This window comes from Cynocephalus volans, chromosome 10 (assembly GCF_027409185.1).
Source record: "Cynocephalus volans isolate mCynVol1 chromosome 10, mCynVol1.pri, whole genome shotgun sequence".
Taxonomy (NCBI): Eukaryota; Metazoa; Chordata; class Mammalia; order Dermoptera; family Cynocephalidae; genus Cynocephalus; species Cynocephalus volans.
In genome coordinates, this window is record NC_084469.1 from 31562536 (window position 1) to 31585994 (window position 23459).

Genomic DNA, 23459 nt, shown 5'->3' on the forward strand with positions numbered 1-23459 from the left:
TTTTAAAGAAACAACATGAAATATTTAGGGATACAATTAACAAGACAGGTATGAGATCTATACATGGGATACAACAAACTTTGCTAAAATAAATAAAATAAAAGACCTAAATAAATGGAGAGCTATACTATGTTCATGGAATAGAAGACTAAATATTATTAAGATGTCACTTCTCCTCAAATTAATCTATATATTTTACTGTAATTCCACTTAAAATCACAGAAGTCTATTTGTGGAAAACAACAGACTGAGAGAGCCAATCAAGATGGCAGAATGGACAGTCCACAGCGTCACTCTCTCCCACAAATCAACCAATTTACAACTATAAAAATGTAACATCAGCCAAGCCAGGGCCGCTGGAGCTCAGGGGAAGGGGAGGAGAGACCTACAGACTTCATGACAGCCGGAGAAACTACGATGAGAGAAAGAAAAAGCTGCTTTGAGCATTTCAGGCCATGGCTGCTTTAAGGCTCGAGCTGATGAGCACAAGGAGCAGGAGCCAGCAGGAGCCAGCAGAAGCCACGGCTGTACCCTTGTACCCTTCGGATGGAGTTACTAGGAGGCAGCAGAAGAGAAGAGGGCCTTGGCAGCCCCCAAGACAGCAAGACCACTAATAGGGTTCCCATGAACCCACACAGGAGCGAGGAGCCAGAACAACTGACAAAAGGGAGCCATTCAGAGGCCGGTGAGTCATTGCAAGGGACCGGCGCAGGGCCCGTCGCATGGGAAGTGTTTGCAGCACGGGCAGTCGGGGAGATGTGCCCACCAGGGGATCACTGGGGCACAGCAAGGACAGCTGATCTGCCCCCTAATCAGCACAGGACCACTCAGAGGAGACTGGTTGGGAATACAGAATTGCATGGGGTGCAGTTTGACAAAAAAAACTCAGGCCCAGATCAGAGATTCTACAGAACACAGATCCACCGAGTACCTGGAGAGCCGGAAGTACCTATAAGGTCAACCATTAAACCCTGAGCTGCACAAAAAGCCTTCCCTAGGGAAACAGCAGCAAAGTAGAAAATTAAACAACTGCATAGCTCAAGTACTGGTTCCCACAAGAAGTTCCCCCGTGTTAGAAGCAAAGGACAAAAAATTAGTTCCGGGCCAGGCACACCACCAGCACCTTGGGGCCTGCCTGGGAACTGGAGGCTTGGATCTGGGGACTGGACCCCAATCCCACTTCCAGGCAAACTGCACCAGTGCGTCAGGGCCAGCCTGGGGACCTGAAGCATGGAGAAGAGGCTGGACGCCCCTCCCACAACCAGGCACACCAAGCCAGCACCTTGGGGCCTACCTGGGGAACTGAGGCAAGGAGAAGGGGAACAGTCCTCTCTCCCACAACCAGGCGCACTGAGCCAGCACGTTGGGGCCCACCCAGGGACCTGGGGTATGGAGTTGGGGACTGGACCTCTCTCCCACAACCAGGTACACCAAGCAAGCACCTCGGGGCCCACCCACGGTCCCAGGACATGGAGAAGGAGACCAGACCAGCCTCCCACAACCAGGCACAACATGCCAGCACCTTGGAGCCCACCCAGGGAGCTGGGGCATGGAGAAGGGGACTGGACCTCTCTCCCACAACCAGGCACACTGAGCCAGAGCCTTGGGCCCCATCCAGGGACCCAGGGCATGGAAAAGGGGACCAGACCACCCTCCCACAACCAGGCGCACTGAGCCAGCGCCTTGGGGCCCATCCAGGGACCCAGCATATGGAGTTGGGGACTGGACCTCTCTCCCACAACCAGGCACACCACACCAGCACCTTGGGCCCCGCCCAGGGACCCAGGGCATGGAGAAGGGGACCAGACCACCCTCCCACAACCAGGCACACTGAGCCTGCGCCTTAGGGCCCACCCAGGGAACCAGGGTATGGAGTTGGGGACCGGACCACCCTCCCACAACCAGGCACAACATGCCAGCACCTCGGAGCCCACCCAGGGAGCCGGAGCATGGAGAAGGGGACTAGACCTCTCTCCCACAACCAAGCACACTGAGCCAGTGCCTTGGGGCCCACCCAGGGACCCGGGGTATGGAGTTGGGGACTGGACCTCTCTCCCACAACCAGGCACACTGCACCAGTTCCTCAGGGCCCACCCGGGGACCTGAGGCATGGAAAAGGGAACTGGACCTCTCTCCCACAACCAGGCACACCACGCCAGCACCCTGAGCCCTGCCCAGGGACCCAGGGCATGGAGAAGGGGACCAGACCACCCTCCCACAGCCAGGCACAACATGCCAGCACCTCGGAGCCCACCCGGGGACCTGGGGCATGGGATAAGGGGACTGGACCTCTCTTCTACAACCAGGCACAACATGCCAGCACCTTGGGGCCTGCAAGGGGATCCAAGGCAAGGAGAAGGGGACCAAACACACCCCACAACCAGGCATACCGCCAGTGCCAAGGAGCATGCCAAAAACAGCACTCCCACGTGGGTGGCCCACCACAGTCACCACAATAATCATGGCTGCTGCAAAAGCGGCTAGACAGCACAGCCACCACGCAGATGGTCCGCCAACCACTGGAGTGCATTCACATAAGAAGAGTCACCAGCAGAGACAAAGAAAAGAAGAGGATGTCTCTTTCCACAAAACCCATTTCAGAGTGACAGAAGAAGCATCTGCTCTATGATAATATTGGGGGACCTGATCACATCTCTCAGCATTGGACAGATCATCTATGTAACAAGTTAACAGAGTAACCATTATTCTTTCAGAAGGAGAGAAGAAATCTAGGCAATTAGAGGGTGGAGGGGAAGGGAGTGGGGGAAGGGGAGAGGTTGGACAAGGGGCATAAAGAATAATTATGATTTGTAACAATATATATGCTAGTAATACTGATTTAATCAACATATCTCAGTGTTCAACCCCAAAAATATGTATAATCGATTTTGAGTCAATAAATAAAATAATTAAAACAAACAAACAAAAAAAGAAAATGACAGACTGACTTGAAAAAAATCTCTAAAAGCCAAAACAATTGCAAGAGAGAAAAATAAATTTCTAGGACTCACACTACATGATATCAAGATTTAGTACAAGGCCGGCCCGTGGCTCACTCGGTAGAGTGCGGTGCTGATAACACCAAGGCCACGGGTTCGGATCCTATATAGGGATGGCCGGTTTGCTCACTGGCTGAGCGTGGTGCCGACAACACCAAGCCAAGGGTTGAGATTCCCTTACCGGTCATCTTTAAAAAAAAAAAAAAAGATTTAGTACACAGCAGTAATCAAGAAATTGTGATACTGGCATAAGGGCAGACACATAGATTAATGTAAAAGAAGACAGTGTCCCAAAAGAGATCTACACAAGTTAGTCAACAAGTTTTCAAAAAAAGTTCCAAAGTAACTAAATAAGAAAAGAACAAGTGTTTTCAACAAATGATGCAGGAACAATGTCTATGCTACATGATACACACTACAACATGAATGATACTTAAAAACATTACAATACGTGAAAAAAGCCATACACAAAAGAACACATATTGCATTATCTCATTTATATGAAATGTCCAGAAAATGCTAGTTTGTAGGGAAAGAAAGTAGATTAGTGATTGCCTGGCATAGAGTTGAGAAAGGGGAGTGACTACTAACATGCTTGAGATTTTCTAGGGGGTCCTGGAAAAGTTCAAAGATTAAATTGTAATGATGGCTGCACAACTATGTAAATGTAAAAAACACTGAATTGTACACTTAAAATGAATAGATTGTATGGTGTTCAAATTAAACCTCAATAAAGCTATTATTTTAAAAACAGACTTCACACACACACACACACACACACACACACACACACACACACACACACACACAAAAATCCAGGGGGGAGAAGACACAACAATTTCAATTCCTTGAAGTTGACACGACAAGCATACAGAAAGGACATCGTTGGATGGGAGGGAGGAGAGGGAGGAGGGAGGGAGGTTTCGGTAATGGGCCACAATAATCAACCACATTGTATATCGACAAAATAAAATTTTTAAAAATAAATAAATAAATAAATAAAAACAGACTTAGAAAAATAGCTATAATAAAAAATAAAAATAATTAAAAACAGAATTATTTAAAAAGGGAGCGAGAAAGACTAAGTTATTAGAAATTAGAAATAATGGATAACAAAACAGGCATGGCTGATGACCAAGTCACTAATCTGGAAAATTGAGTGGAGAAAACTCTACAATACAGTAACAAAAGACAGAAAATGGACAATAAAGAGAAAAGAAATTAAAGAACTCAAACATCTGACTAACAGGAGACAATACAGGGAAACTGTAGAGGAAGGCTAGAAAAAAATTTTTTAGACAGGTAAATAGATACATACAAACATATATAATGCATATATATATGAATGAAGAAATTTCTGAGCTGAAGACAGACCTAAGAATTCAGCTTCAAAGATCTCACAGTTTAAAACATTTAATGAAAAAAACATACTTAAGACACACAAACAGATACCATTTTAGAACTGCAAGTATACAAAAAAATCTTTTAACAATTCAAAAAATTATCTACATAGGAATTCATTCACTGTCTTCTCATGAGGAATTCTGGATACTACCAACAGTACAACAATGATACCAAAGTTCCAAGGAAAAAGATTTTGATCCAGAATTCGATTCCCAGAAAACCTAGCAATCAAATGTGGCAAAATAAAGGCATTTTTAATATGCAAGAAATAAAAATTTATTGGCCACAAACTCTACAAAAATAACAAAAGGACAACATGGGGTAGAAGAAAATGGTAGTTGAATATGAACCAGAATAACTAAGTAAAGACAGAAGGAAGTAAGACTTTGATACCTGATTCCCCAAGAGGCACCGTTTCTGTGATAATCATACCTCCTCTTTAGGTCCAAAATCATTATTATATTGGTATTATAATTAATACATTAACACAATCACATAAATGCTGTTTTCTAGTTTTCCTTTGAGGCTGGATAAAACAAAGAAAACTAATTTATAAAGAGAATATAAATGTTATAAAATGTGACATTATAAAAATAACATAATCAACAAAATTAGTAGGAAGGACAGGGAAAATCACTGAAGGGTGAGCTAATTTCTTCACCTTTCATAGGAGGAACTTCTGTGTAAAGCTGATAAATCATTTCACTAGTAGTAATAAGACAACCATTAGAACAGCCATAAAAATATAACAAAAATTAAGAAGTAGCATTATTACATTAAATTCTTGATCCTTCACAGTGACAAGTTAAATAAACTCATGAATAAAGAGGGATCACAAATTACAGTGGTAACCATTAGCATGAGCTACAAATTCTCTTCTCGAGAACGAAACAGGTGGGAGGTGGGGGAGAGGAAGACTTTTCATTTTATTCTCTTTGGTACAGTTTATTTTGTTTACCATGAGCACACATTATTTTTATAATTTAAAGTATTTTTTAATAAAAAGTGAATTAAGGCTTAGTACACAATAGAATACCATTTAGGTGTTCAAAAAGAACAAAACATACCAAAGCAAAAAGATGTATACCCTATATTATGTGAAAAATCAAGATGAAGAACAACATATTAGGATGATACTGTGTTTAAAATTAAATATGTAAAGCCCCTTTGGAAGACAGTTTGGCAGTTTCTTATCAAGCTAAACATACAACCAGCAACTGTACTCTGAGGTATTTACCCAAGTGAATTGAAAACTTATGTTCACACAAAAACCTGGACATACGTTCACAGAAGCTTTATTCATAACCACTAAAAACTGGAAGCCAAGATGTCCTTTAACATGGGGATGGATAAACAAACCATGGAACAATGGAATATATACACTGGGAACTACACAAGAGAATACTACTCAGTGATAAAAAGGAACAGGCTACCAATTCATGCAACAATGTGGATGAATAATGCATTTTGTTAAGTGAAAGAAATCAGACTCAAAAGCACCGTATGACATTCTAAAAAAGGCAAAACTAGTGGGACAGAAAACAGCATCAGTGAGTGGTTGCCAGGGATTGGTGGAATGGGGAGTGATTGACTGTAATGGGGACTCATAGGGAAAATTTAGGTAGTAAAACTATTCTGTATAGTTCTGCAGGGGTGAACACATGACTCTAGGCACTTGTCAAAACCCATAGAAATGTGTATCTCAAAGAATGAAATTTTATGTAAGCAAAATAAAATTTTTAAATAATGGGAAGAAAAAGGAACCTAAAAATCTCTGGAAAAGGGTATTTTGACTATAAATTCGAAAGATAACGACAAAAAGAACTGTACATAAACACTGTACTCTAGTTGTGCATCTGCTTCCCATAAGGGTATGGGTTAACAGTTCTGACACTGCTTTTGAATAGATCGTGGGTGATGGGAGCTGGGTTTCTCTTACTGTGAGAGAGGGAAGTTACAAGTCAACAAGAAGGGAAGACTAGAATGAACACTCTGGTACTTAATTAGTGTCAGATACATCAGTACAATTTAGGTTTCACTTAATATGTATTAGATGTGTAGATACAGAAAAATTATAGACATGTCTCTATGTGGGGTAATAAAAATACACATATTGTCTACCTCCCTCCTATAAAGCAGTAAGACTCCAGTAAAAATAAACACTCCCAATGCCCAGATCTTGGTTTCTAGATACCATTCTCCAACTAAAGTAACCAGGACTCCTTGGAGAAATAACTGATTCTAGGGCTGAGATAAGGAAAATACAAGCTAGGTCTGACACATCTTATAGTCATCAGAATATGCGCTCAAAAAAAAGCTAGAACAACTTAAAGAACAAAATAAATAACATAGGAACAAAACAAATAATTATATGATGGTTGATTTTATGTGTCAACTTGGCTAGGCCACAGTACCTAAATATTTGGCAATACATCATTCTAGAAGTTTCCATGTAAAGTATTTTTTTTAGATGAGATTAACGTTTAAATCAGCCTTTGAGTAAAACAGGTTACTCTCAATAATGTGGGTGGGCCTCATCCAATCAGTTGAAGGCCTTAATAGAAAAGACTGCCCTCCCCCAAGAAAGAAGAAATTCTGCCAGCAGACTGCCTTCAGACTTCGCAACATCAACTCTTCCCTAGGTCTCCAGCCTGCCAGTCTACCCAGCAGATTTTGAATTTGCCAACCTCCAATTCCTTAAAATAAATTGTATATTTACAGCCATGCACTGCTCAACAACAGGGATATGTTCCGAGAAATGCATCATTAGGTGATTTTGTCATTATGTGAATGTCACAAAGTATACTTACACAAACCCAGGTGGTATATAGCCTACTACACAGCTAGGCTATATGGTACAGCCTATTGCTCCAACCACTGTCACATATGCACCCCATCACTGACTGAGACGTCGTTATGTGACACATGTCTCTGTGTGTGTGTGTGTGTCTCCCATTGGTTCTGTTTCACTGGAGAACTCTAATACAGATTTTAACCCAAAGTATAAAATAAAACATACAAGTTCATACTGCATAAATGAGTACACAAATAAATGGAGAAGAGACAAATCTTCTTTGTAGAAGAATTCCAAATAATATAAGTAGATATTACCTCCCTTTCCACATGAGTGTGAGCTGGAATTAGTAAGTAGTTTACAAAGAAAAAGAGTACAGAAAGGGAAAAAGACTGACTTTATAGTAGAGGAACCTGGCCAACACTACCTTAACCAAGTAATCCAGGTTCACATCACCAGTGTGGTCAGAGGGGTATCATGTACCACTGATATGCTGTGACAAGAAGGGCACTTTCCCTCTGCAGTATTTTTCCTAAAAACTCATAACCTCAGTCTAATCATGAGAGAAACTCTAGATAAACTCAATTTGAGGAACATTCTACCTGACTAGTATTACTCAAAACTATAAAAGTAAAGAAAAACAAGAAACTTTGAAACTCTCACAGAACAGAGGAGACTAAGAAGACATGACAACCAAATGCAACATGGTATCCTGGATGGCATCCTGAAACAGAAGAAAGGACATCAGGTAAAAACCACGGAAATCTGAATTAAGTATGGACTTTATCAATGGGTTTGAATCCCTGTACTGGCCAGCGCAAAAAAAAAAAAAAAAATAACAATAATAATAATGTATCAACACTGGCTCATTAACTGTGACAAATACACCATACTAATTTAAGAGGTTAAAAATAGGAGAAAAAATTTAAAATAATAATAAAAATAAAAATAGGAGGAACTGGGTGCAAGGTATATAGGAAGTCTCTGTACTACACAGTTTTTCTGTAAATCTAAAACTGTTCTAAAGTAAAAGTTTATTTTTAAAAAAAAGCCTACCCCAGGGGTTGCTTCCACAACAGCCAAAGCAGGGCAGCATAATACCCTCATCTGTGCCACTGCTGCAAGAGTTAAATATAACCAAACTGAATAATGACAATTTTGTTCTGTTTCCACCAGGCAAATGCTAAGGGCAGAAGCAGCAGCAAAGGTACAATCCTAAGGGAGAGATGTAGAAACAACCAGAGAAGACAATGAAAATAAGAATTTCCCTGGGGGAATTACCACGAAGTCAGTTCACAGCAGTTTGAAAAAAAGAAGCTAGCACAGCCTAAAGCCCTAGACCTCTAATGAGAACAATTTAAACCATCCTATGCACCACTAAACAGAAAAGAAATAAAGAACATTATCCTCTGCTTACTTAGGGTAAGAAAGTATTAAGGAAGGTCTCAGCATAACACTTCTCTCTACAGAAGCCTACAGAGATCTTTTAGTTTTAGAATCCTAAAGCACAGAAGATTAAAAACAAACTCAAAATATCAGGTGCAGCCATTAGCAATAATAGCTCCCCTTCGAAAAGCCACAAAGACTTCAGAATTTAACAAACATTGTGCAATGGTATAAAAAGCAGTAGCTGTGGTAACTGGGATTGAAATTTAGTTCTGCCACTTACCTGCTAAATAAACTTGAAAAAATAACTTCTTGATTTTGCCTTAGGTTTCTTAAAGAGAAGTATATAAAACGAATTTTAATAAACTCAACTTCAAAGAGTATGATTTTCACTAAAATCCTTAACACTAAAGTTTCTACTTTTCAAATTTCAGTTTACACAAAAGGCAAAATGCAGTGAGAAGAAAAATAAATGTGAACAGAGCTGCAAAGGGATGGCTGATGTTTATATCATATATATTTCAGCTTTTCCAAATCTTCTCCAGTAGACATGTTCATTTGTAATTGGAAAAATTATTTTTATACACATGCCATTTTCCTTTAGAATATATCTGATTTTTTTTGGCCACTGGCTGGTATGGGGATCCAAACCCTGGACCTTGGTGGTATAACACCACTCTCTAAATCAACTGAACTAACTGGCCAGCCATATTTTAAATACTATGCATTTGATTCACCCTCAAAAAAGTGAGAAAGAAAAGAACCATATAACCCCACAGGCGACCCAGGACCTAAGCACAAAAGGGATAATGTGATCAACATTAATTTTTATATTCTCTACGTAGATCTAATTTAAACATAGTTAAAGGACAGGTTCAGAGATTAATGAAGTCTAGTGTCTGGGTTCTGCTATTGTGAGTAAGCCAAACTTAAGAGTTTTATCTTCTGGAAAATGTGGTAGGAAACCTCAGGTAGCTACAGTATAGAGCCAGAGAAAAACTTCAAAGACATGAAAAAAAAAAAAAATGGGGGAAAAAAGCTAAAAAGAAAAATTAAAAAAAACTTTAATTTTTGTGGTAATTTATAAAGAGAAAAACTGTAGTCCTGATAGAATTGTGTATTGAAGAAATTACTTAGAGGAAAAATAAAGATCTTACTGGGACACTGAAGGTGTTCCAACGGTGTCACTTGTTCAAAGTTATACTATAAACAAGTAAATGGGAAAAAAAATAAATGAGAGAGAATGTCTATACTGCTGCAGTAAAATATCTATATTGTAATTATCAATCAATATAAACCAGTTCCAATCAACCAAATCATTATTAGTCCATGACATAATAAGAATGGGGTAAGCATTTAGAAACTCATAGCAGTGCTCGCTTCGGCAGCACATATACTAAAATTGGAACGATACAGAGAAGATTAGCATGGCCCCTGCGCAAGGATGACACGCAAATTAGAAACTCATAGCAATTTGATAGTCATTTTATATGGACTCGAATTTATGTCTTTTTCACTTAATTTTTCCTACTAATTCATTTTTATTGTTTTTCAAAGTACCACTCCATAATAGATTGGAAATTTTTGTGTGTTTGTGGGCAACTCTTTAATCCTCAAATAATCACAGTCTTGATTAAATTCAGAAATAGGAGACTGTCTTTGGACTTCATTCTAGGTATAAGTTGAACTGGTTGCTTACTTTTAGATTTCTTAAGTGCAAAAATTTTGCTAGAACAAGCAATTCTGGCACTAGTAGAAGATTTCAGTTCCAGCTCAGCCTTGGTCTTAGTGATTTCTTCAGTCATTTTAGATTCTAATATAGAGCTGCTTCTTTTGTGATCCAATCTTGAATGGATTTTGCAACAAGTTCTAAATAATTCCTAAACAAAGCAAAGACGACTGCTTGACAGAGATTGGAAATTTTTAAAAACCTGTCTTACCACATATTTTGAGAAGCACTGCTCCAAAGCACTGTTATTACATCACTCCTCCCACCCCCCACAATACAATTTTAGACCCCAGCAACTTTAAGGTCTTCCACAAACACCACCCTTTCCAAATATTGTTTTCCCACTAGTTCACAGTTTATCATATACTCCAACAACATTAAACTGTTTTCAGCACAAGCTTTCTGTCTTGGTTGTTACTCTCCCCCAGCTTTAAATATTTTCCTATTTCTCTGTTATCAAATTTTACAAATCTTTTTTACGGTCAAAAACAAATGACACCAACTCCTCCTCAAAGCCCTCCATGAACCAGACAGGTAGAAGAAAACTTTCCTGGCTTTCTCTAACATTTGAAAGCAGCTCTCTCTTATGGAACATTTCTACAGACTACAACAAGTTCCTGGAACACAACAACAATATTTTATTCATTTGGCATTCCTACAGCACACAAAACAGGCATCAAATTTGCTGGATGAACAATTTAAGAGACAGCACTAGATATGCAGAGATCAGAGAACCTTATGAAACTATACCCCAAATTTTGTGCATGCACTTTTCTTGGGATAAGGTCTTTAACTCTTAGTAGATTCTCAAAGGAGACCCCCCCAAATGTCAAAGAAACCACTCTGATAATACAAGGGATCAAGTTTCATCCAACAGACCTGTTTCTGCCAGACAGCTCCATCAGCATTATTCAGCATGGTTAGCTTAGGAAAATACCATTTTCTCTGAACTTCAATTTCTTCATATCAAAAAGGTAGCAGTATTTACTTCAAAGATTTACTGGGAGAACTGAACCTGACCACATATGGAAAGTCCAAAGTCCTAGGATCTTCGAGAGTATGTGACAGGCACTCAATTATGCAAGTTTCCTTTCTGCCTTTCTCCCTCTTGTAAATAAGTTTACATATACATGAACTGAGCAGGCTTAGGTCTCTTACAAAAAAAATGTTTTTATTACAAATTGCTGCCATCCCTTGACAGTTATGTTCAGACTATTTTCTTACAAATTCGTTTACTATTTATATATGAACAGGTCTTAGTTGTCTCTCAGAAACACTTATTTGTTTTAAATCTGTCAATTTTAGATTTCTGTCTTGTCATGCCAAGTAATTCTAATTACTGTTTTCTCTACACTGATAAAAAGGCAGTTTTTTTTTAATGTATAACTTAATGCTCTTAAGAGAACTGAAATCTTGCTTCTGCTGTATCCAAATAGTCTTTTTCCTATGAAGCCTTTCCTAATCTCCCTGTACTCCCATCCCCCATAATAATCACTCCTTCCTCAGTGCTACTTTCTGTTCTTTGAACATATATATATGCACTTATCACACTGCATTATAACTTTGTTTACATATTGCTACTAAATATAGCACTTCACTGTAGAGATACCAGATTATCTTCACATTCCCACAGCATCTCAATGCAACTGCATACAAGGGTTCAATAAATGAACTTTTACGCTGATCCTTTCTTCCATTTTCCAAAGGACAATATAAGAAATTTAAATGAGAGCTGTTATTTTAAAACAAGATAAAATTTCCAACTCAAACTACAGATTTCTCTATTTCAACTTCCTGTTCCTTGAAAGTGTTAATATGTCAACTATGTTGCTATGTTTACAACTATGAATAGTTAAGTTTTAAAAAGGAGTGTTCTACTGGGAAAAAAAAAAGATTGAAGGGTTCAGATCTGGTACCAGCCAGCCACTCAAAAAAAAAAAAAAAAAAAAAAAATTAATAAGAAGGCTTTGGTTACAGGTGACTTTTTAAAAAACTTTTCTTTTTTTTTGGCCACTGGCCCTTTTTAAAAAACTTTTCTTTTTTTTTGGCCACTGGCCAGTATGGGAATCCAAACCCTTATCCCTGGTATTATAACAAAGCATTCTAACCAACTGAACTAACCAGCCAGCCAAAAACTTTTTATTTTGACCTGACAACGAACAGGTCTCCTGTACCCTTTACTCATTTCTACCCCAAGGCAAACATCCTGCATAACCTTAGCATAATTTCAAACCCAAGAAATTCACATTGGTACAATCCACATATTTTATTCAGATTCCTCACTCATTTTTGTGTGTGTATACAGCTCTATACAATTTCATCATATTTACATATAAGGTGTAACCATTATCAAGATACAAAACTGCTCCATCACTACAAAGATCCCTCATGTTACTTTACAACCACACACTCCTCATGTTCCTAACCTCTGAAAACCGCTAATCTATTCTCCATCAGTATATTTTCATTTCAAGGGAAAGGACAGTCTCTTCAGCAAATGGTTGAGGGAAAACTGGATATCCAAGCAAAGCAAAAGAATGAAGTTTGTTCCTCATCTTACACCATATGCAAAAATTAACTAAAAATGGATTAAAGAGTAAGACCTGAAATTATAAAACTCCTAGAAAAAAAATAAGAGAAAACCTTCATGACACTGGACTTTGTAATGATTTCTTGGATATGACCCCAAAAGCACAGGGAGCAAAAGAAAAATAGACAAACTAGACTACATCAAACTTAACTTCTGCATATTACAGGACACAACTGACAGAGTGAAAAGGCAACTAATTACAGAAAGAAAACATTTGCAAATCATACACCTAATCAGAGGTTAATAATCAGAATATAAAAAGAACTCCTACAACTCAACAACAAAAAAATCAAATAACCTCATTTTAAAAAGTGGGCAAAAGACTTAAACAGACATTTCTCCAAAGATGATATACAAATGGCCAACAAGCACGTGAAAAGATGCTCAACATCACCATCAGAGAAATGCAAATCAAAACCACAATGAGATATCACCTCACACCGATTAGTGTAGCTACTATCAAAAAAACAGGGCTGTCAGGTTAGCTCAGTTGGCTAGAGTGCAGTGTTAGAACACCAACGTCAAGGATTCAAAGATCCCCAAACTGTCCAAAAAAAAAGAAACATAACAAAGGGTGAGGGATGTGGAAAAACTGGAACGCCTCCTTGTATACTGTTGGCAGAACTGTAAAATGGTGCAACTCCTATGGAAAACAGTATGGAAGTTTCTCAGAAAATAAAAACAAAGGGGGGCCGGCCCGTGGCTCACTTGGGAGAGTCTGGTGCTGATAGTACCATGGCCACAGGTTCGGATCCCTATATAGGGATGGCCGGTTAGCTCACTTGGGAGAGTGTGGTGCTGACAACACCAAGTCAAGGGTTAAGATCCCCTTACCAATCATCTTAAAAAAAAAAAAATTAAAAAAAAGAAAGAAAGAAAGGAAGAATGAAAATTTAAAATAGAACTACCCAAAGTAGGTTCATCGATTGCAACAAATGTAACATTCTGGTGGGTAATGTTGATAACAGGAGAGGCTATGCATGTGTGGGCGCAGAAGGTATAAGGGAAATCTATGTACCTTCACTCAATTTTACTAAAAATATAAAACTGCTCTAAAAAACAGTCTATTAAAAAACAACAACAACAACAACAACAACAACAAATGAACTACCACATGACCCAGCAATCCCACTTCTCAGTATATATTCAAAAAAATTGAAAGCAAGGGTCTCAAAGAGACATTTGCACACCCATATTCACAGAAGCACAATTCACAAGAGCCAAGAGGTAAAAGCAACCCAAGTGTCGATACACTGAAGAATGGATAAACAAAATATGGTATATTCACACAACGAAATACTATTCAGCCTTAAAAAGGAAGGAAATCCTGTCATGTACTACAACATAGATGAACCCTAAGGATATTATGCTAAGTGGAATAAGCCATATATAAAAAGACAAATACTGTTCTACCTTACATGAGGTACCTAAAATCAAATTCAAAGAAACAAAGTATAGATGATGGTTACCAGGGGCTGGAGGTGGAGTGAGGAGAAAAGGGAAGTTATTTAATTTTCAGGTTTACAAGATAAAAAAGTTCTAGAGAGGGGCCTGACCGTGGCTAACTCGGGAGAGTGTGGTGCTGATAACACCAAAGCCACGGGTTCAGATCCTATATAGGGATGGGCTGATTCGCTCACTGGCTGAGCGTGGTGCTGACAACACCAAGCCAAGGGTTAAGATCCCCTTACCAGTCAAAGAAAAGAAAAAAGTTCTAGAGATCTATTTCATAACAATGTAAGTATATTTAACACTACTGAACTGTACACTCAAAATTAAGATGGTAAACTTTGTTGTGTTTTTTTAAGAGAAAATCATTATACATAAATACAATCATACAGTATGTAACCTTTTGAGATTTATTTATTTTATTTTATTTTGTCAATATACAATGTGGTTGATTATTGTGGCCCATTATTGAGAGATTGGTTTTTTTCACTTGGCATGATTCCCTTGAAATCATCCAAACTATTCTGTGTATCAGTAGTCAGAGTCTTTTTTTTGCTGAGTAGTATATACCACAATATGGATTCACCCACTGAAGGACAGTTGAGTTATTTCCAGTTTTTACCTATTACTAATAAAGCTACTGTATGTTCACATGCAAGTTTTTGTGAGGACATCATTCTCATTTCTCTGAAACAAATGCCCAAATGTCTGATTTTTGATGATTTGTATAATAAGTGCATATTTAGTTTTATATGAAACTAAAAACTGTTTTTCATAGTGGCTGTAGTTTCTCAGCATTCCCCCATGCATTTGGTGTTATCACTATTTCATTATTTTTAAGCTATTATAATGGGTACATGGTGATATCTCATTGTGGTTTTTACTTCCATTCCCTAATGTCTAATGATGTTGAACATCTTTTCATTTGCTTATTTGCCATCTGTATGTCCTCTTCAGTGAAATGTGTTCGTGCCTTTTGACCATTTTCTAAATAGACTGGTATTTTTTTACTGTTGAGTGGTAGTTTTTATATATTCTAAACACAACCTTTTGCCATGTATATGGTTTGCAAATATGTTCTTCCAGTTTGTCACTTGTCTTTTCATCACCTTAACACTCTTTCACAGAACCAAAGTTTTTAATTTTGATGCCTAGTTATTCAATATTTCCTTTTATGGATCATGCTGCTTTTGGCATCATGTCTAAAACTCGACCTAGCACTACTCTGTCCTGAAATAAAAACTCAGGGGCTGGCTGGTTAGCTCAGTTAGTTACAGCACAGCCTTGAAACATCAAGGTCAAGGGTTCGGATCCCCATACCAGTCAGCCACCAAAAAAATGAACAAATAAAAGAAATAGAAACCCTAGGAAGTAAACCTTACGTAAGAATAAGAAAACGATAATGCAATTAAAGTGTATGCATATTCAAAAGCAAATCAAAAGTATCTCCTCACTTAAAGGACATTTATTAAAAATGCTATTTGATAAACTGTTATTTAAAAGCAAGTTAGCGCTTCAAGATTAAAGCAAAAACAGCTGCCAGTTAAAATTGAAATAGGTTCTTTGTTGTTGTTTATCACTACTTTTTTTTTTTTTTTTTTTTTTGGGCAGTTGTCCGGTGTGGGGATCTGAACCCTTGACCTTGGTGTTATAACACCACGCTACAACCAGCTGATCTATCTGGCCCTTTGTTGTTGTTTATACTTTAACATACCCTTTACCAATAGAAGGGTAGACAAGAAAAGCTAACAAAAGAAGAGAAAAAGCAGTGGCAGTTTTTCTAAGATAAGAAACATGGATATAAAGTTTAAATAAAAGGTAAAATATTCCCTCTTACAAAAATTAAACTTTTCACAAATTTTCTAAAACATAATTTCATAAAGAGAGGTATACATCTCTACAGTAACAATAAATTACAATATATTTCTTATAAGTTTTTCTGAGGGCCAAAATCTGTCAATGGAACAGCACTGATAAAGATTTCTGATTTAAGTAAGCCTAATACTGTGTTACACTAGGGGGGAAAAAGTTTAAAATACTATATTTTGGCATTTAAATACCTTATTTATTGGAAATGCATTTTATTCTTTACTCTCTTTTGTCTATTTATACCAATAATTCATGTTCATTACCAACATTTGGAAAAAGTTTGTTTTATCTTATTTGTACTTTTCTGTACCGGAAATGCCATTAACCATATATAACCACACTATGTTTACCTTGCCAGACTGTTTCCATAAGCACATACTTTCTTCTCTGAAAAGTTATTTCCTACAAACTAATGAAAGATGACATTAGATGGACTCTTAGAGGTCATCTAAATTCTAACAAAAATATTTCTCAATAATTGAGAAATTATCTAAATTCTTCAGCCTAAATTGAACTGAACCCATTAAAACGAAAGAATGCTTTATATTTTACTTGCTTGAAACAGGGGCCCACCAGCACTGCAGTTTACCATAAGTTAACATACCCCCCAAAAAAACTTGCACTGAAGTACCCAAGATCAAATAATCAAATAACAAAAGGATTAAAACTCATCTTGAAAGTACAGACACTCTTCACCTGAGAAAAATAAGTCAAAAGGCAAGAACAATATAGCAGTCACTAGTTAGATTTTCCACGCTAGATACCACTTTATGAATAATCAAGGGGGCCGGCCCCTGGCTCACTCGGGAGAATGCGGTGCTGATAACACCAAGGCCCCGGGTTCGGATCCCATATAGGGATGGCCGGTTTGCTCACTGGCTGAGCGTGGTGCTGACAACACCAAGTCAAGGGTTAAGATCCCCTTACCGGTCATCTTTAAAAAAAAAAAATGAATAATCAAGGCATCTAGTTTCAAAACCATATGTGGAAGTACCCACAAACATAATGTGTATTAACTTAAGCAAACTACATAATAAAACTATATGGCTTGGTACTACTTTACAGGAAATACAGTGGATTATACTAATAAATACCTACCAATTATAAAGTTTAGTTCAACATTTTAATATATTAAGCAGTATTTTAGATTTAGAAAGTGAGGTCACCCATTTCAAAAGATTAATGCAGAAAGTATGTTTCATTCTGAAGTATTTCATTTATAGAAAATTAAACTACTGTATTTAGAACAACTAAATCTCATTACATTATCATATTCACTTAATAACAAATTACTTAAAAAGTCATCTACTACTTCATGTTAAGAAAATTCACTTATTCACTAAAATGTTAATGCTAACATCAACATTTGTAAATGCTGTTTTACATTCTATAACACAACATATCAGATGAATAATTCCTTGATGTTCCCTCAACTACAGGGACTTTTACATCATACAATACCCCCACTCCAACAAAAATGTGTTTCATTTATGCTTTTTTTTTTTTTTTGGACAGGATATGCAGTAGCTACAATATTTCTGTAAGTGTAATGATTTCTAGATATAAAAATTTCCAAACTCTGTTAAGCAATTAGCAGTTTGATGTAATGTAAATTTACTTTGACTTTTCCTACATTTCTAAATATGTGGGTTAACAACTCTTAATAGTATGCTCATCACCAAGAACCTTCTATGTAATAGAGTAATAATTAATTACTCTATTCGTGTTTAAGATTGCTAATGGGATTGTATGTCAGAGTGCCAATATATTCTAGAAAGTATAAGAATTATTCAGTCAAGTGTTACACGTCTTTTTGAATTTGTCTAGCAGGTTTACCAGAACATCCCCCCAACAAAAAGAATTATTAAATCTTTCTAACTCCTCCTTTGGAGAGTATTCTTTGAAAAACCTATGGACACTAGGGCTGCTAATGAAAAACAGCAGATCACAAAACTAGGAACTAGGATAGCTGCAGGTGGTTCTCCAGGAGAGAAAACAATAGGTTAGGGCCCCTTATAGTAGGGCTCAAATCCACCAGCTTCACAGTCACCCAAATTGCTGCTCTAAAAATTGGATTTTGGGGCTGACCAGTTAGCTCAGTTGGTTACAGTGCAGCCTTGTAATACCAAGGTCAAGGGTTCAGTTCCCCAGACCAGCCAGCTGCCAAAAATAAACAAAATAAAAATTGGATTTTTGGGCCCCATCAAGACATATAGACTAATATACTTTGGAGATAAGGCCAGGAATCTGTACTTTTACAAATTCTCCCAAGTGATTCTATTGCACATCGAGTCTAAGAAACACACTCATCACAACAACCTGCTTACGTTGGTAGCCAGAAAGCTGCAGATTTTAGAATTTTCCAGAATACTTTAAAATACACAATCAAGATTTCCACAATAAAAGAAGCCCAATTATTATTTTTTTTTTTTTTGTCGTTTTTTCGTGACCGGCACTCAGCCAGTGAGTACACCGGTCAGTCCTATATAGGATCCGAACCCGCGGCGGGAGCGTTGCCGCGCTGCCAGCGCAGCACTCTACCAAGTGCGCCACGGGCTCGGCCCAGAAGCCCAATTATTTTTATTGTTATTACATAAAGGGATTCTTTCTAGTTCTAGGATATCTATGAAAACATGGAATGCCACCTATGCATGCCTATGAAAAGGTAATTAATAATCTAAAAAGAAAAAACCCAAATGATTGTAAAATAAGAAAAAAGCTTTTTATTCCTTATGAATGTTTGTCATATAATAAAATTTAGCCGGGGTAGGATAGGGAATGAGTCCGATTAATCCAAAATTTTTTCTTAGCGTTAACTGCCAATACCAAAAGCTACTTTCAATCTATGACGTTCAATTCAAAGACATTTTCCTTGATTCTTCAGGATGTTGGCTTTATGTTGACAATGGCTAAAATATATTTTTATGGTTACCTTAAGAATCTCATTTAGATCTTAATGTGTGTTATTTTGCACAATAATTTTTTTTAATGACAATAAAACCAATTTTGGAGTTACTGGATTCTACTAGGATACTTAAAAAAGTTAGTGGAAAAACAGAATTAAAGGATAATCTGAATCTTTCCATGAACTTTTTGTACTAGTACCCTAGTATTAATTACTCCTCCCTGAGAGGCAATAAACCCAAATAAAAACAACAAAGTCTCTAAAATAAGAAGGTCCTGATTCTAACAGCACCACTAGTAGCATTTATGTGACCTTGGACAAGTTACTTAACCTCTCTAAGCCTTTATTTCCTTATTGAGAGCATTAAATGATTTAACACATGGAAAATACTCAGCAGAGTGCCTGGTACATGTTAGTCCTCAGTAAACGTTAGCCTATATAAACATATATACAAGAACCTCTCTGAAAAGACACACAACTATCAATGACGGTTGCTTTCATAAAAAGAACCTGAGGTCAGGGGTGGAAAGACCACCCTCTTTGTACTCTTTGCCTTTTTAATCAGTGCTTATAATACTTTTTCAAAAAATAAATATTTAAAAAATTTATTTTGCTGGCGGATGTCTTAGTGTTTAACATTATACATTTCAAAGGTTGAATTGCCACTACTGAATTTGCAAACGAGTTAAGTCATAGCCTAATAATATCCACAAAGCAATACACAACCTATCTAATTTCATGACCCTGTTAGATGTTCATACTTGCTACACAACAGCCATAATGGTCCTCACTAAAACACCTTAACCCAGTAGTTTTCAACCTGTAACTTTGTTCCTTGGGACATCTGGCAATGGAGACATTTTTGGTTGTCACAACTGAGGGGGTGTACTACTGGCATCTAGTGAGTAAAGGCCAGGAATGTTACTAAACATTCTACAATGCACTACATAAAGTCCCCACAACAATAATCAGCCCGAAATGTCAGTAGTGCCAAGGTTTAGAAACTGCAACTCAAGGAACCATTTTACTCAACTCTGAAAGTAACCAGGTTCTTCATTACAGTTACCAACAAAACACACATGATCAATTCTCCCGAGTAATGAATTAAAATCCTTAAGGACTTGCAGACTAGGGGTTCAATATATGTTGCCATTGTTGTAAGTTTCTGGAATTCTAGCAGCTAAAATGGCTTAAAGATTTGTGAATCTTCTCAATCCAATAATTTTACGTTTTTATTTGGTTGTGTTTTGGTTTTTGGTGGCTGGTGGGTAAGGAGATCCAAACCCTTGACTGCGGTGTTATAACACTGGCTCTAACCAAGTGAGCTAACCAGCCAGCCCCATTTGATTTTTAAAGCACTTATTGTCAAACCTTCCAAAAGTTCACTGTAAATGATTTCAAGATTGCATTTTACCATTCTTTCCTGTTTTCAAATGATATTTGAGGAACGACAAAGCTCAAACAAGATACTACTAAAATAAAACAAGTTCTTTATTTTAATATGTAATTATCAAGTCTTTCCAGTAAACTTTTTACATCTCAATTAACAAAATGCCTTCGTCTACTTTTTGTATATTTTGAGCATGTTAATTAAAGTCCTTCAAAAATTTAATTGTGGCATGTACGGGTTGGGTTTTTAAAGAAAAGAAAAAGATTTTTTAATTTAAGTAAATATTAAGAACAGTTGCATTGCATTGTTTCTGATCAAGAAAGCAAGAAAAGTTCATCACTACCTAAGTATCTTTATAATGAGACTTGAAAATTTACAAACTAAATCACTCTCTCCTCTATCTTAAAGTATATTTTACTGTGCCCTATGAGGAAACCATTAATAAAGAGCTCTGGGAAGTGTTTTAACAATATTTAGGATTAATCTTGTCAAAAACAGAGTGCACAACTGAACCATGTGACCATCAAAATCTAAAGCTGGATCACAAATGAGCAGAAAATAATTCTGACATACTGCTACTGCTAACACTGTTATTAATCATATTTTACTTTCTCAGTAACTGTTTAACTTCTTTTACACCTTTCAAAATGTATATTTTTTCCATTATGTAAGAGTTGAGTACTGTTTCTAATAGTAACTTAGTACTTTAATACTGTTTAATAGTTCACCACATAATAAAAACTTACTCTGATTAAAGAATTCTTAGGGAGATAAAAAAAATCTTATTTCCTTCTCCAAAACAAACAAAAAACGTACACAGAAAAGGTGTGTTGGCAAATATAAGATTCAATAAACTTATTCTTTCGTTGCTTTTCCAATATTATTTGTGATATCTATGGTGTCTATTAGAAAACATCTCCATTCGCTTCAAGTCACTCCCCTCAAGCATCTAGAACTTTATTACTTGTCCAAACCTGCTTGCTCATGGTCTAATAATAAACCTAATTATACAATCTGTAACAGCCCCTGAAATCTTTTCCTTAAGAAGCCATAAAGGTGATTTAACACCTCAAACCCTTAGTAAATCTATTTCACAAAAAAGATTTCTTCATTCCAGCCTTTGGCTTCTGCCGAGGGCTAGAGGCTTCTGACTGCACAGTGAGTGAGGAGGAAGAGATCGCCTGAACTAAGAATTGACACACGCTGGGCGTTGGACAGCAAGGGGAACTGCTGGTCCATTTCTCTTTAAATCTGGCAGCACGTGGGGCGGCATTGTGAAGCCACCAACCCGCCTCCCCCCACTCCGCACACGTACCTCTCCAATGCGCATGCTCCGCTCACACAGTCCTAGCAGAGTAGGAGCCAACCCCCTAAAAAGTCAACCTGGAAGCCGCAAACGGCCGGAGGCCGGGACAATGGGGGAGGGGGACCAGGCCCCTCTAAGGAGGCAGACCCGGCCGCTGCCGCCAGCCAGACCCTGAGGGCGGCAGCTCCGGAGTCTGCAGGCCTGCACGGGAGCCGGAACCGCTGCGAGCACAAAGCCCGGAGCCGGCCAGCGAGCGGCTCTCCTCTCTGCCCGCTCCTACCCTCCCCCAGCCGGGTGGCGCACCCGGAGCCCGTGCCAGGCGGAGGCAGACGAGGCGGCGTCCCGCACCCTGCCAGGTTCTCAGACAGCAGCGCGCCCGAGGCCAGGCCGCGGAGGCTGGCGCTTTTGTTGTCGGCCACAACTCCGCCGACCCGGCGCTGCTCTGAAAGAAGTTTTGCGCGCCTCATCTGTCCGGCCGGGAGCCAACTCCTTTCGACACCCTCGCCCCCCGCCGCCCAGACACTCGAGCCGGGGACCCGCAGCCACGCCGGGCCAGACGCTCCTGCCTGCCCCCGGGGGCCGGCGGCCTCGGCCGCACCTGAGTCCCGGACCCGCCCCTCCACGAAGGTCGGCCCGGCCCGGGGACCCAGTGCCCCTCCCCCGCAACGTCTCACCAAACAGTGGGGGAGGGGGCGACCTCCTCTCAGACCACCCGGGAGCCAGGCCCTCTCCGAGGGCCTTGGCTGGGACGCGTCCCCGCCCCAATGCCCTCCTAGAGCCGGGCAAGAAGTGCGGGGCCCGGCCGGGACCAGAACCTCGGGCTCCCCACCCTGCCAGGCCCGCTCCCCCTCCGCCGTCTGGCCGCCGGCCCGGAAGAGGGCAGGAGGTACGGGGTAGTGGCTGTCCCGATCACAGCCGGGCCCGGCGCCCCGCCGCCCGCCCGCTCACCTGCCAGCTGTCTTCGCAGTAGCAGCGCCGACTGCAGCTCCGTCATCCTCCCCGCCAAGGGCCCGGGCTGGTGCCGGGGCTGTCGAAGGGCTGGGGACAGGCTCTGGGGGCGGCTGGAGCTGGGTGTGCTGAGGAACCCGGGCCCCGCGAAAGGAGCGCCGAAGCCGAGGGAGGACGGGCTGGGGCGGCGGTAGCAGAGCCTCGCTGCCGTTGCGGGTCCGCTCTGTTCAGCTCTTCTCACAGCGCCTCACGCCCGGAAGGGGAGGGTACCCAGGCCGCCGCGGCGCGCACTGGGACTTCGCTCGGCCGCTTCCCTCCTTCAACCCGCCCGTCGGCCCCACCGGTGCCTTCCCCCGCCGCTGCCTCACTGCGCGCAGGGGCGCTCCGCGCAGGCGCGCTGGGCCTGCCTGCTTCCGAAGCGGCCCGCCGGCCAGCCCGACCTCTCTGCCTCCCTGCCCCGCCCCCAGAGGTGGAATCCCGCCCCCTGCGCGTAGTTGCCCTGGCCGCCGCCATCTTGGGAAGGTCGACGCCCGCCTGATTGCGGAAACCTTAGCTGGTAGACGCCCCGCGGACGCCATGACGAAGAGGTCGCGGAGGGTCAAGACACCGCCTCCGGGTTGAAGCAGGTGGTTGGGAGTGAAGGGGCCGAAAGAAGTGGTAGATGTCTAGGAGTTGGCAAGCGCCCCACAG

General features: G+C 39.9%; 1 protein-coding gene, 1 non-coding gene and 1 pseudogene across 2 annotated transcripts in view; 2 read left to right on the forward strand and 1 right to left on the reverse strand.

Annotated features, from left to right (window-relative positions):
• Positions 1 to 23180, reverse strand: part of UBE2G1 (ubiquitin conjugating enzyme E2 G1) — a 97536-nt gene extending 74356 nt beyond the window's left edge. The window contains exon 1 of the mRNA XM_063110971.1: positions 22770 to 23180. Within this exon, the coding sequence (XP_062967041.1) occupies positions 22770 to 22815 (46 nt within the window). The 5' untranslated portion in view covers positions 22816 to 23180. The remainder of the gene's footprint in view (positions 1 to 22769) is intronic.
• On the forward strand, positions 9956 to 10062 carry LOC134389754 (U6 spliceosomal RNA). The gene has a single exon (XR_010024731.1). It is a non-coding gene; the product is annotated as a U6 spliceosomal RNA (small nuclear RNA).
• Positions 18017 to 18069, forward strand: LOC134389819 (U7 small nuclear RNA; annotated as a pseudogene).
• Positions 23181 to 23459: the final 279 nt, after the last annotated feature.